Source organism: Cucurbita moschata, unplaced genomic scaffold, assembly GCF_002738365.1.
Source record: "Cucurbita moschata cultivar Rifu unplaced genomic scaffold, Cmos_1.0 Cmo_Scf00052, whole genome shotgun sequence".
NCBI classification, from domain to species: domain Eukaryota; kingdom Viridiplantae; phylum Streptophyta; class Magnoliopsida; order Cucurbitales; family Cucurbitaceae; genus Cucurbita; species Cucurbita moschata.
In genome coordinates this window covers 1,601,247-1,614,738 of record NW_019268568.1, presented here as the reverse complement: position 1 = coordinate 1,614,738, position 13,492 = coordinate 1,601,247, and the positions used below count along the sequence as shown (strand labels likewise).

General features: G+C 37.6%; 3 protein-coding genes across 3 annotated transcripts; 2 read left to right on the top strand and 1 right to left on the bottom strand.

The window, feature by feature from the left end:
- Nucleotides 1–2,091: 2,091 nt before the first annotated feature.
- Nucleotides 2,092–3,905, bottom strand: LOC111436143 (the record flags this gene model as incomplete). The annotated part of the gene is made up of 3 exons (XM_023073839.1): nucleotides 3,878–3,905; nucleotides 2,443–2,690; nucleotides 2,092–2,356 (listed from the first exon to the last, which is right to left on the bottom strand). Coding segments are annotated over exons 1-3 (541 nt in total), but the record flags the coding sequence as incomplete, so codon positions are not given.
- LOC111436136 (probable plastid-lipid-associated protein 8, chloroplastic) lies at nucleotides 3,857–7,145 on the top strand. The gene is made up of 4 exons (XM_023073833.1): nucleotides 3,857–4,239; nucleotides 4,592–4,715; nucleotides 5,450–5,629; nucleotides 6,845–7,145. Exons 1-4 carry the CDS (start codon nucleotides 3,997–3,999, stop codon nucleotides 7,033–7,035), a joined length of 738 nt encoding a protein of 245 aa, XP_022929601.1. The 5' UTR covers nucleotides 3,857–3,996; the 3' UTR covers nucleotides 7,036–7,145.
- Nucleotides 7,146–7,952: 807 nt separating this feature from the next.
- LOC111436135 (pentatricopeptide repeat-containing protein At5g24830-like) lies at nucleotides 7,953–11,665 on the top strand. Its single transcript, XM_023073832.1, has 4 exons — nucleotides 7,953–8,208; nucleotides 8,299–8,432; nucleotides 8,601–8,795; nucleotides 10,112–11,665. The coding sequence occupies exons 1-4, from the start codon at nucleotides 7,975–7,977 to the stop codon at nucleotides 11,532–11,534; spliced, it is 1,986 nt and encodes a 661-aa protein (XP_022929600.1). The 5' UTR covers nucleotides 7,953–7,974; the 3' UTR covers nucleotides 11,535–11,665.
- Nucleotides 11,666–13,492: the final 1,827 nt, after the last annotated feature.

Genomic DNA, 13,492 nt, shown 5'->3' with positions numbered 1-13,492 from the left:
ACATTTTCATCGTATTGATTCATCCCCCCCTACCACTTCATCACCGCAAACTCCTCGATCCAGTTCATCCCCGTGTGATATTTGTTCTGACCTTGTAGATGAGTCTGTGCAGGTTGATACTTCTCTTACAGGTTCCACTTTGCCACCCTCGACTTCTAATTCGACCTCTATTGAACCTCCTGTTGATTTCTCTTCTTTGGGCACTCATCCTATGATCACACGAGCCAAAGCTGGTATATTCAAGACTCGTCATCCAGCAAATCTTGGTATTTTGGGCTCATCTGGACTTCTTTCTGCTCTTCTTGCATCCACTGAGCCAAAAGGATTCAAATCTGCGGCTAAGAATCCTGCTTGGGTGGCTGCCATGGATGAAGAAATTCGAGCATTACAACAAAATGATACTTGGACTTTGGTTCCTCGCCCTGCTAACACCAACATCGTGGGCTCTAAATGGGTGTTTCGTATTAAATATTTGCCTGATGGATCTGTCGAGCGTTTCAAGGCTCGTCTTGTTGCCAAAGGTTATACTCAGGTTCCTGGTCTTGACTACACTGACACTTTCAGTCCGGTTGTCAAAGCTACCACTGTCCGTGTTGTGCTTTCTATTGCAGTCACAAATAAATGGCATCTTCGACAACTTGATGTCAAGAATGCTTTTCTCAATGGAACTCTTATTGAACGTGTTCATATGGAACAACCTCCTGGGTATATTGATCCTCGATTTCCCACTCATGTTTGTCTATTAAAGAAAGCCCTCTATGGTTTAAAGCAAGCTCCTCGTGCTTGGTTTCAGCGTTTTAGCTCATTTCTTCTCACACTTGGGTTTTCTTGCAGTCGCGCTGACACGTCCCTTTTTGTCTTTCATCAGCAATCTAACATTATCTATTTGCTTCTTTATGTTGATGACATTATTGTTACCGGCAACAACTCATCTCTTATTGACAGCTTTACTCGCAAGCTTCATTCTGAGTTTGCTACCAAAGATTTGGGTTCTCTCAGTTACTTTCTTGGTCTTGAAGCTTCACCCACTCCTGATGGTCTCTTTATTAGTCAGTTAAAATATGCTCGAGATATTCTTACTCGTGCTCAGTTGCTCGATAGCAAACCAGTTCACACTCCCATGGTTGTTTCTCAACACCTGACTGCTGATGGTTCTCCTTTCTCTGATCCTACTCTCTACAGATCTCTTGTTGGCGCCCTTCAGTACTTGACTATTACGCGTCCAGATATTGCCTATGCTGTCAATTCTGTCAGTCAATTCTTGCATGCCCCTACTGCAGATCACTTTCTTGCTGTCAAACGTATTCTTCGTTATGTCAAAGGAACACTCCACTTTGGTCTTACCTTTCGTCCATCCACTGTTCCTAGTACGCTAGTCGCTTATTCGGATGCTGACTGGGCTGGTTGTCCCGATACTCGTCGTTCTACATCCGGCTATTCTATTTATCTTGGTAACAATCTGGTTTCTTGGAGTGCCAAAAAGCAACCTACTGTCTCACGCTCCAGCTGTGAATCTGAGTATCGTGCTCTTGCCACAACCGCTGCTGAACTTCTTTGGGTTACGCATCTTTTGCATGACCTCAAGGTCCCTATTTCAAAGCAGCCCTTACTCTTATGTGACAACAAAAGTGCTATTTTTTTGAGCTCTAATCCCGTTTCTCACAAGCGGGCCAAACATGTTGAACTAGATTATCATTTCCTTCGAGAACTTGTTATCGCTGGCAAACTTCGCACACAATATGTACCCTCTCATCTCCAAGTTGCTGACATCTTCACAAAGAGTATTTCTCGACCTCTCTTTGAATTTTTCAGATCCAAGCTTTACGTTCGTTCAAATCCGACGCTCAGCTTGCGGGGGGGTGTTAAGGATAGTTGACCGTTCACTATAAGGCAAATATCTAGATATTTGCCTTACATTACGGGTTACCATATTTGCCCTCTTATTAAAGGCAAATATATTGCATTCATTTATTATTCTTTCCTTTTATTACTATTTCCATAATATTTGTAATTTACCATATTTCTGTATCCTGGAAATGATTATAAATAAGAGAACTCTCACCCCCATTTAGGTGTGGTGATTCAGCAAACATTCACAAGCATCAATTTCCTCCCCCTCATTTCCAACCTCCTTCGCCTTTCCATTCTCCTTTGGAGCACGTTTCACCTTCTTACTCTTCGGCAACTCCGTCACAGCCTCTTCCACCACCAAATCAGCCTTGGAGTTCACCGCCAGCCGGGGCGATCTCCGAGTCACCATCGACGACACCGGGGCCGGCTTCTCCTCCGCCGCCGCCGGCTCGTCTTCTTGATTCTTGCTTCGCTTCCTCGGCGCCATGAAAGAAGACCTGAAACCCTAGAAAGAAAAACACAGAGCTACTTTGAGGAAGAAAGTAACCTTATCGACTTCTTCCAGATCGACCTCGACTGAGAGATATGTCCGTGACCGTTAGTTTGCAGTGATACACAGAGGCTATGGGTCTTTTTCCCGCGCTTTGGAACCGACGGTGGGATTTTGAAGAGACCGTGGGGATGGATTGGAACTGTGAGAACGGATCGTGGCCGTCGACTGGGTGGTCGTACGACGTCCACGCAGTTCCACTTGGTTTCTTCTCTGGAAGAAAGTGGCGGCACGAAGTCCCAAAAATGGCGCCGGTCTCCACCACCATTTATATTGTCATGTCGTCTTCCTAATTTTTATTTCCTTTTTTAATTAACATTAAACTGCATTAAAACTTCCATCCACGTGGCAGTATCTCTCTCACTTTCCTACATGTCCATGTTAGAAAAACCAGAGTAATATAATAAAAAAAAAAATCATAAAACTTCCCAAATATTTCATAAATAAAAATATAATTTAATATTTCAACGTAATTTTTACCTATTTAAATTTTAATATTACAAAATAGAATTACATCTATTTATTTATAAATTAATTTTATATCTTAATTTTAATATATATAACTGGAGATCGGAATATAAAAAGTTGATCATTTAATGACATTTGAAATAATAAACTAAAGGTACGGATTCTATAAGTTCTCAAATCTACCCGTCTTTTATTGTGTTGAAAATATATTTATATTACGTGGGATGGAGGTGGGGACGGAAATGAGAAATATAATCCTGTTCTCAGTCCCATTTATCTAATAGTGAAAAAATATTCCCCACTCCCTCACTATTCTCTGTTTAAATGGGGAATCTCCTCCCTGTTCGGAGCACAGTCTCGGTAGGTAAAATAGACATTTCTAATAACCGACAATAATTAGGGCAAAGTATATATCAATTATGGTTGAGCTATATTTCACGGTGGTTATAAGTTTAGTGTCTACAAATTCATGAGATATTTAGATGAACAAATTTAATTCTCCTTATTTTTGGAAACAAATACATTTTTTTTTGTTGAGCTCGATTAAATTTGTTAGACCCTAAATGGGTTTTAATAAAATTTGAGGACAACTTTTCTCGTTGGTTAAACCCGACAAAATGTGTGTTATTCGTGGGCATGAGATAATAGTAACGACGAGGACAAGTTCGAGAGGGAGAGATGGATAAGTTAGATCAGGTTGAAACATTTCTTTTAAAAAAACAATCAAACCTAAAGCTGTAAATTTTTTCGACCTAACTAACTTTTATTAAAACAATGAATTTACTGACCAACTATAAAATATTTTGATCTGGTTGTTTCGAACTATTCATACCTTGTCTAATTTTTTTATTTTTAATAAAAATAAGATTTTAATATATAAAATATCAACAAATAAACCCAATTTAAAAAAAAAAAGTTTTATTTTAACTTAATTGTTAGAGAATAAATAATTCAACAAAAATCAAAAGCGGGAATCTGAAAGATAAGGCTGCAATCAACTTAGCTCACTTGGCATGAAGATAACCCGGCAATTCATCGCCTCGTGGGGCCGATATCCGATTCTCCCCACGTACATTGCAGCGGCGAGCCAAATGCTAGCGTTCGTCTTCTGAACCTGTAGGATTTACATGGCTGTCTCGGCTACCTCAGTTGCACCTTTGCTCGCAAAAGTAGTATCCAGTGGACGCATTGAGCCATCGAAATCGAAGTTTCTTGCTCCAAGCTCAATATCGTCAATTTCATGTCAATCCACTTTAATTTCATCTCGTTTCCATCGGCGCAAGCCATTCGTAATTCAGGCGTCGGTTTCGATCTCGGATCCTCAAGTTCGAACGGGTCCTGATGATCTCGTTGCGTCCATTCTCTCGAAGGTAATGTTTTGAAACTTGTTTGTTTTAGTTTGTTTTGCATATTGGAACTGGTTCTAGGGTGAAAAATAGTCGATCTAGAATCGAAAATTGGAAATTCTAGTAGAAAATGTGTCGCAAATAGAGGCCTACGTTAGTGAGTGGTACTGGACTTGGAAATTTACAGAAATTCTCTCTTGATGAAGATCATTCGACTGGTAAAGGGAGTTTACATGATTTCCACTCGAGCCTCTTCAGATCTCAGAATGATCTTGGTCAACAATGCTTTAACTGTAATTGTATACTCGGTGCCATTAACTTTTGCTCGGATTTCATAATTTTCATTGCGGAATGGCGATTTTACTCTTTGAAACAGGTTACAGGAAGTGACGGAGGAGTTTTACTAACTGAAGGAAAACATAAAGAGGTTGCTGAATTGGCTCAAGAATTGCAAAAATATTGTGTAAACGAGCCTGTTAAATGTCCTCTCATATTTGGAGGTAATATTTCAAACAGTTCTACTGGTTCTTGTTGCATATGCTTGAATATACATCTACTCATCTTGCATATGGACCCATGTTTGATCTTTATTTTCGCCTCTGTTTGAAAACAAGAAAGTATAAGAAATGATTTCATATCTGCTTTTTTGAAATGCCAAAAATGATTTGAATTCTTCATCTTGTTTGGCTGTTTGTTGAAAAGGAAATGAAAATAATAGTTTTACCTATATAGTACTTCAGGCCTAATTTAGAAACTAAAACATGACTAGTTTAATCTGAAAATCTATGAAATCCTGAGAAATCCAGCCATTTTTTTCTTGAATTTGGCAGGTTCTTAAACCATTTCGGTTCAATTACAAATTTAGTCTCTAAACTTTATAGTTTTTGTCTATTTGATTTGAACTTGAAAATTACAAATTTAGTTTAAGAGATTTAAGATCAATTACTTTTTACAAGTTTTGAATTTGTCAAGAATCTACTAGACTCAAAATTGAAAATTTAGGGTCGTAGTAGACATATGTAAAAGTTACGAGACCAAATAGACAAAACTTCAAAGTTCTAGAACTAAATTTATGATTTAACATTGTTTTATTTGACGGGATAGCAAATATCTGATTCGAGTTGAAATGTGTTGGAATTTAAAAGCATGCTAGAACCCAAAAGAGAATACTTCAACCCAGTTGTTGCTCATTTTTCAGCTCTAGTTTGGCTAACATGATTAAGTGCTATCTCAGATTGGGATGTTGTTTATTGCTCTGTGCCAACATCGCCTGGGGGTGGATACAGAAGTGCAGTGGGTCGCATTTTTTTCAAGACAAAGGAAATGATTCAGGGTGTGGAAGCTCCTGATACTATCAGAAACAAGGTGTCCTTTTCTGCTCTTGGTTTCCTAGATGGACAGGTCTCTTTGACAGGTACAACTTTAAAACTTCCTCTGTAAACAATAAAATTTGAGACCTCTATTCGTGAACATATCAGAAAATTAAATCAATGGCTGGAAAACCAAACCAAGGTCACAGTAACATAGCTGACATAGCCTCTGGATTTTTTCATAAGAATTAGTCGCTCCTAACTTCGTACCTCAAGAAACTAAATCAGCTGTCCATGGTCATTCAGACCTTAGATTAAGTGTTACTTCTCAAAAGTCATCTTTGGAAACTACTTTTGTAACAGTCCAAGTCTAAGCCCACAGCTCATAGATATTGTCCGCTTTGGCCCGTTATGTATCACTACTAGCCTCACGATTTTAAAACGCGTCTATTAGGGGAGGCTTCCACTCTCGAATGTTTCGTTTCCCTCTCTAATCAATATGGGATCTCACAAACACGGTTTTAAAATGTGTTTACTAGGGAAAGGTTTCCACACCCTTATAAGGAATGTTTCGTTCCCCTCTCCAACCAATATGAAATCTCATAAACATGGTTTTAAAACATGTCTAGTAGGGAGAGGTTTTCATACTCTTATAAGAAATGTTTCGTTCCTCTTTCCAACCAACGTGGGATCTCACAAATACGGTTTTAAAACGTGTTTATTAGGGAGAGGGAAACGAAACATTCCTTGTAAGGTTGTGGAAACCTCTCCCTAGTAGATGCATTCTAAAACCGTGAGGCCAACGACGATACAAAACGAGCAAAAGCAAACAATATCTATTAGTGGTAGACTCATGGACCAAGTTTTAAGAATTCAAGACGCAATCGTAAATTTTAGAATTGATTTGGTTGGTTATGTTTCATCTAGTGCCTTCAATTTACATGCCGTTCGATGATGGTGGAGATTCTCATGAATTCTTTTAGATTGGAGTCCAATCTCGTAGTCAGTTGTGAGCTCTTTAGGGGGCTTTTGTTTCTACGCCATTTAAGAATATTTAGTAGTTTACATATATATCAAGTTTGATATTTTATTAGAAGACAAATTCGAGATATTTACTTCTTACCATATGTATTTTTTCATTTATTATTATTTCTATTTATTACTCTCCCCATATCCTTTAATTTATTTAATTATAAATAGATAATTTTCACACTATTTAGGTAAAGCAGATTAAGCAAACATTCTCACCTTGATATATTCTTTTTCATTTTGCTCCATGAAATCGTGTTTCTTCTTACCAACAAACAAAAAAATGTCAGGTAAATTGAAGGCTCTGGATGATAAATGGATCAAAGTTGTGTTCGAGCCACCTGAACTAAAAGTCGGCGGATTAGAGTTTCGATATGGTGGCGAAAGCGAGGTACAACTCCAAATTACATACATTGATGACAAAATTCGTCTCGGAAAGGGCTCTAGAGGTTCATTATTTGTCTTCCAAAGACGGGTTTGAAGCTACTGAGTTAAATTGTGATTAATAATGCTCTTTTCATATCTCTATGCTAATTTTTGTTCCTAATGACTCGTGTAGAAAGCTATTAATATTATTATAGGCCTTTTTTAGCCCTTTGCTTCCATAATACTCGTTAATTTGCAACAATTTAGCAACTCTATATGTGTTGTATAAATAGTGATAGATCTTTGCATTTTATGTTGACGTAGGATATACAAATATATTTATGTTTGCTCATACCTTTGTCTATTGGTAATAAGTAATGGTGCCATGAAAATTATATTTGAATATAAACGATACACTTTTATATCAATCTATTTTATTTTTTGCTTTTATCATTAACAATATTATTGATATTCAATCTCTATGTATTTATCATTTTAAAGTCATTAAACATATAAATAATTATATATACAGAGACGAAAAATTAAATTCAATAAAGAATCTAGCTCACATACAAAAACGAGATATGTAACATATTATATCAATATGATCTGTCTATTATGGTTCTATCTATATAGCTTTCTATCTGTATACCAAGATTTTTTTTATCTCGAAGATAAATATTTAATTTTTTTAATTTTTTAATTTTCTATTTCATTTTCTTGTGCCCATTTGAGTAGAGGGGTAAAAATGTTATTTTTGTCCCATCCCAATTTAATGATTTTATTAAAATTAATTTTTAGCTAGATTTATAAAATCTAATAATTTTATTTTATTTATTTTTTAAGTTGCATTATTTAAGAGTTATACCCAACTCTCTCGGGAATGTATGATGTCCACTTTGATCATAGGTTCCGGTGGGTTTGATTTAAGCTTACTAAAAAGTCTCACACCAACGAAGAAAATATTATTTTATTATCCTAGAACGAAAACGAGCCTCAATGTTCCGTTTTTTTTTTTTTTTCAAAAAGTAATTCATGTCATGTCGTGTAATAAATGCGAAAATTCAAAAAATGTGACGTGAAAAACGAATCGAAGAAAGGAGGAGACTGCAGTCTGCTGGAGGGACGGCGGAGCACAGCCAGCTATAAGAAACTCGCCGCGGCTGTTGATTTCACCGGCGTCGTCGAAACTTTGGGCCTTCTATATTGCATAGATTGTTATTTGATTTCGAATTACGAAGTGAAATCCAGAGTAGAATATTCGGCTATCTCGATGATGTTCGCGGCGGTGAGTTATCCTCTACCATTCCTTTATCTTACATTTCTTTGCTCAGAATTTTTCGTATATGGTGTTCACATGTTTATTTTGGTGGTTCAGTTTGCAAGCGAATCGCCTCCGTCTCACATTTCTGTGCTTGGATTCCTGAACGGAGCCCTTAACTTTTTCAAGCGCGATATTTCTCGGATGTTCGCCGTCTTTAACGGCCTATCTAACATTGATGCAGTGGCGAGGTAAAACGACTACATATTTCGATCCTTTGGTTTGCTCCGTCTGAAATGAGTGCGACACTTCATCGACTTTACAGTAATTAATTGACCTTTTGTATGTTAACATTAAGAAATTGAAAGAATTTTAATGAATTTCTTTATGCTTTCTGATTATATACATTACATGCGAAGGCCCGACGAGGATGAGGATTCATTACAGCCTGCTATTAAAAGTTTGATGACAACTGACGGTGACCATTGCGAGTTGAGATTCTCGGCTTGTTTTTCAGAAAAGCGTAATTTTGATGGCGAAAGTGATCCGCAGGCTGTTTTCAACGTGTTGGACGCTCTGCTCAGGGGTAGTTTGGATCGTTTGAAGGCCATGAGGTGATTTTTTCTTTTCGTTAATTATATTTGCTTTCACCCTTATAGTTCGAAATCTCAATACGTGATGATCTCTTCATCAATGTGGACGTGCATAGATGAAAGCCATCCTGCTTATTTAATGAATAATACCTTACTAGGTAAATCTTATTATTTCCTTTTATAAGAAACAATTTCATTGATGTATGAAATTACAAAAAGGATAGATAATCGAGGGTGATTCCAAAAAGCTTGCAATTTGTCAATAGAGTAGCATAACTATAAGAAGAAAAGATATTTGTAGATTTACACTAAGAGATGGCATGATAAACAATGGAATCAAAGAACTTGTCAAAAGGAAGCTCTTTATCCAATAAGCTCTCATTCTTTCTAACGATTCCAAAGAAAATCCCTGATGGTGGATTTTCACAACACAGCTTTAGCTTCCTTGAAAGGATGATCGGACAAAACTATGGAAAGAAAAGTCTTGATGTCCCAAGGAAGGGTCAGGTGCCAGCCAAAAGGAGAACAAATTTCATTTCAAAATTTCTGAGCATATGGGTAAACCTTGTTTAATGCATGGAATCGTTATATCCTTAAAAGATCGTGATAACTATAAAATTTTACTTGCGCTGACTGCAGATAATTTCGATGAGCCTATTTATTCTTAAGTAGCTGTTGGATATATTCTGTGTTAAATGATTAGCAGATGCTATAATTCATGCTATAGCTCACATTTCCTGGGCACAAACCACTGTGTTCTTGGAGAATAAAGGTACTTATGTGAGCTTAGAATCACCTGAGTCTGCTATAGTTAGTTGTAAGTGAACTTTGCTATCGAGCTATAATTCTCACCATCAATTAAAGGTTTGGCGAGAGAGAAGGGACACGAAAAATAAGAGTGTTGGGGGGCATTGCCTCAGTAAGGTTTTAGGGAATTTGTGGGAACTAGTGTAAAACTTGGAGTTCTGAAGCTTCTGATCTTTTTACTAAAAACTGGGATTCCTCCGCGTTTCTTCATTAAGACATCAATGAGTCCTTTCACATCCATCTTTATATTCACTCAAATTAAGTTGATGTACTTCTCCTGCATAGCCCCTTATTGCTTCTTTAGAGTTGAATATTCATTGAGTGCAGTGACTTATGATTGTTGATGTACTATTATTCCTAGTTGTGATGAGGATAAGAAAATTAAAAAATTGGACGGCTGATTTCGTTTATTCTTCTTTTCATCTCCCAATTGTTTTTATGCTATTAAATATATCTAATGATCTTATATGCCTTATATGTTTACAAGGTATCATCTTGTAAAAATCTGTTAAATGCCTAAATTTTTTCAGGGAAAGCATATGTTTAGCAAAGTCAGGTCTTCAGAAATGTCTTTGGGAGGCCGTTCAGCAACCTGACTACACTGCCATGGTTAGGGATTTGTGTTTAAAAGGAAAATTAGGAGCAGCTCTTTTGCTTCGGAGAAAGTTGATAAGACAAGGTTTTGTTGTTGATTTACTCACACACAATTATCTTCTTAATGGACTGTGTATAAACTGTGATATGGAGATAGCAGATTCTCTTTTTAGGGAAATGTTAGAAAGTGGTCCTTCTCCCAGTTGTGCCACATACAACATTATTATTAAGGGTTTCTGCCTTCATAGGAATATGGATAAAGCTCTCGACTTATTTTATACCATGGCTAATAATGGTATTAAGCCAAGTAGAATTACCTATAACATACTTTTACATGCATTGTGCAAGAGAGGCATCCTGGAGGATGCTCGGAAGCTTCTTGAAGATATCCTTGATGATGATATTAAAACAACAGATGATGCAATCACATCAACTATATTAATGGATGGTTTTTTTAAAGGTGGAGATATGGTTCAGGCTATTTCTTTATGGTCTGAGATGGTGGAAAAGAAGACAGAGATTGATGTCGTTGCATACAACGTCCTTATTCACGGGCTTTGTTTGAATCAAGATAAGAAAATTGCATTTGGCTGTGTTGTTGATATGATCAAGAGGGGTTTTATTCCCGATATCTTTACATACAACACTCTAATCAGTGATCTTTGTAAAGAGGGCCAATTTGATGAGGTTTACTATATACATGATGTCATGTCACGAATGGGTGTTTCTCCAGATCATATTTCATACAAAATGATTATTCAAGGTCTATGTATTCATGGAGATGCTATCAAAGCTAATGAGTTTCTTCATTCAATGTTAGAGAAATCGATGGTGCCTGAGCCTCGTATCTGGAACCTGATAATCGATTGTTATGGAAGGTATGGAGATCTGAGCAATGCAATCTCCATCAGGGATCAGATGTTGGCCACCGGCGTGCTACCAAATGTATTTACTTACAATGCATTGATTCACGCACAAGTTAAAGGAGGGAACATATTCAATGCTTATTCTCTGAAAAAGGATATGCTTTTGTTAGGTCATTTTCCAGACGTTGTTACTTATAATTTATTGATAAGTGGTGCCTGTAAGTGTGGACAAATTCGTTCTGCCCTTCAATTATATGATGAAATGCTGAGGAAGGGGTACGAACCAGATAAGATAACCTACACAGAACTAATAAGAGGTCACTGTATATGTGGTGACATGAAGGAGGCAGAAGATCTATTTATGAAGTTACACAGATCTGGGTTGCCAATGGATATTGTCCCATTTAAAATTATTTTTGAGAAGTACCATAGAATAGGAGAGTCTGAAATGGCATTTAAATTTTATCAAAGGTGGTTGACAATGATGGCATGAGTAGCTGTTTAACAAAATAAATTGTTCGAGGTTACAGCACTAATGTTGCCATTGTGGCTCACAATCATAAGAGATCTGTGACATCCCACGTCGGTTGGAGAGAGGAACGAAACATTCTTTATAATGGTGTAGAAACCTCTCCCTAGTAGACATGAGGGGAAGCCCGAATGGAAAGGTCCATTAAGGACAATATCTGCTAGCGGTGGGCTTGGGTTGTTACAGACGGGCGGCGTACAGATGTCTTTTACTGACCTAAGTATAATTCAGCCTTCTGTTTGTGGACATTTCTGATGGGTAATGTGCTCCTCCTTAGAGGTATGTGTCCATGCTTATGCTTTATCCACTATTTCTTAATCAGTTGTTGTCTTTTCACTGTGCATAACATTCTCATGATTCCAATATTCGTTCACAGCTGAATATCAAAGCCTTAATAGCATTAGTCTCTTGTCATAAACTTTCTTCTTTACACATGATGCAATATTACAAACGTTCGAGGTTTATATAACATCTTCGGGACCGTTTCTTGTACTACTGTTTCACTGGTTTCAGAACTATATTATGGAGGATAGTTGCAGACACAAAAACCAATTCTGATTTATCATTGTAACTTTTTTCTCTGATGTTTGAAGCAGATGGTGCAAAAGTTCCAATACCGTGATCATCTAAACGAGTAACCAATTCAGAAGGTGTTTTGGGGATGAACTGAGCTGTTTATGTTATTAATGGATTTATGCATCTGATGAGATGAGAATTGAAACTGTGGCACGAGTCTACTCCTGGCCGAAGTGTGTAGCCCGGCTCCATATCGAGGATGCAGCTGAGATTGTGATTCGAGGAGTTTGAGGTGCAGCCTAACTTGACCCATAGTTGAATGCAGTAACTTTCATTTGTATGATGCAAAGTGGTTGGAGTTACTTGTGATGTCATGGTTAAGATCCTCACCTTATCGAACTCCTTCATTGATCTCAAGGCTTGAATGAAACAAAGTAGTCATTGTACAGTTCATAATTGAATACAGTAACTTTCATTTGTATGATGCGAAGTGGTGGAGTTACTCGTGACGTCGTGGTTAAGATCCTCGCCTTATCGAACTACTGAGCATCTTGACGTGCAGATCTTTTGTCAGTGAAGTTAGCGATGAACAGTGACGGTGAAGATCAAACAAACTCCATTTCCCTTCATTGATCTCAAGCCAAAGTAGTCATTATACAGTTCAGGTGGAGTTATTGTGACGTCGTGGTTAAGCTCCTCACTGTATCAAACTGCCGAGCATCTCGACGTGCAGATCTTTTGTCAGCGAAGTTAGCGATGAACGATGACGGTGAAGAGCAAACAAACTCCATTTCCCTTCATTGATCTCAAGGCTTGAATGAAACAAAGTAGCCATTGTACAGTTCATATGGCTTACACTGTGATTGCTCTAATAGGGGGCCATCTAGCGGTACATTTTCCAGTACCCTTGGTGTATTCTATCCAAACCATGAACCAGGAACACTGGCAATGCTACTGACAGACCTGTGGGTTGAGTAACAGTGCTTATGCTAATTACTTTGCAGGGCTGATCAAGCGACTAAAGTTAACCAAGCAGTGGTGTGTCGGTGAAAGACAGTATGTTTGCCTCTCAATAATGGAGTCGACTTGTTCTTTTCCTCGGTCCGACCTACCTTCTAGTCTCGTTCCAACCGAAGAAATCGAAAAAAGAAGACTACATTTAATTACTTATGTACAAGTTTTTTCGTACTTGGATCAGATGGAGTGGGTAGACATGAAACTCTGGAAACAAGGGTAAATATCAACCCTAGGCAATAGGACAACATGTCGGAAATGGCCAAGATAGCTCAGTTAGTAAAGCATAGGACTGAAAATCCTCGTTTCACCGGTTCATAGCGGTGCCCCATATTGTGCAATGGCTCATGCTGTTTCCCCAGAACGTGGAGCCAAAATCACTTTCACTTCTT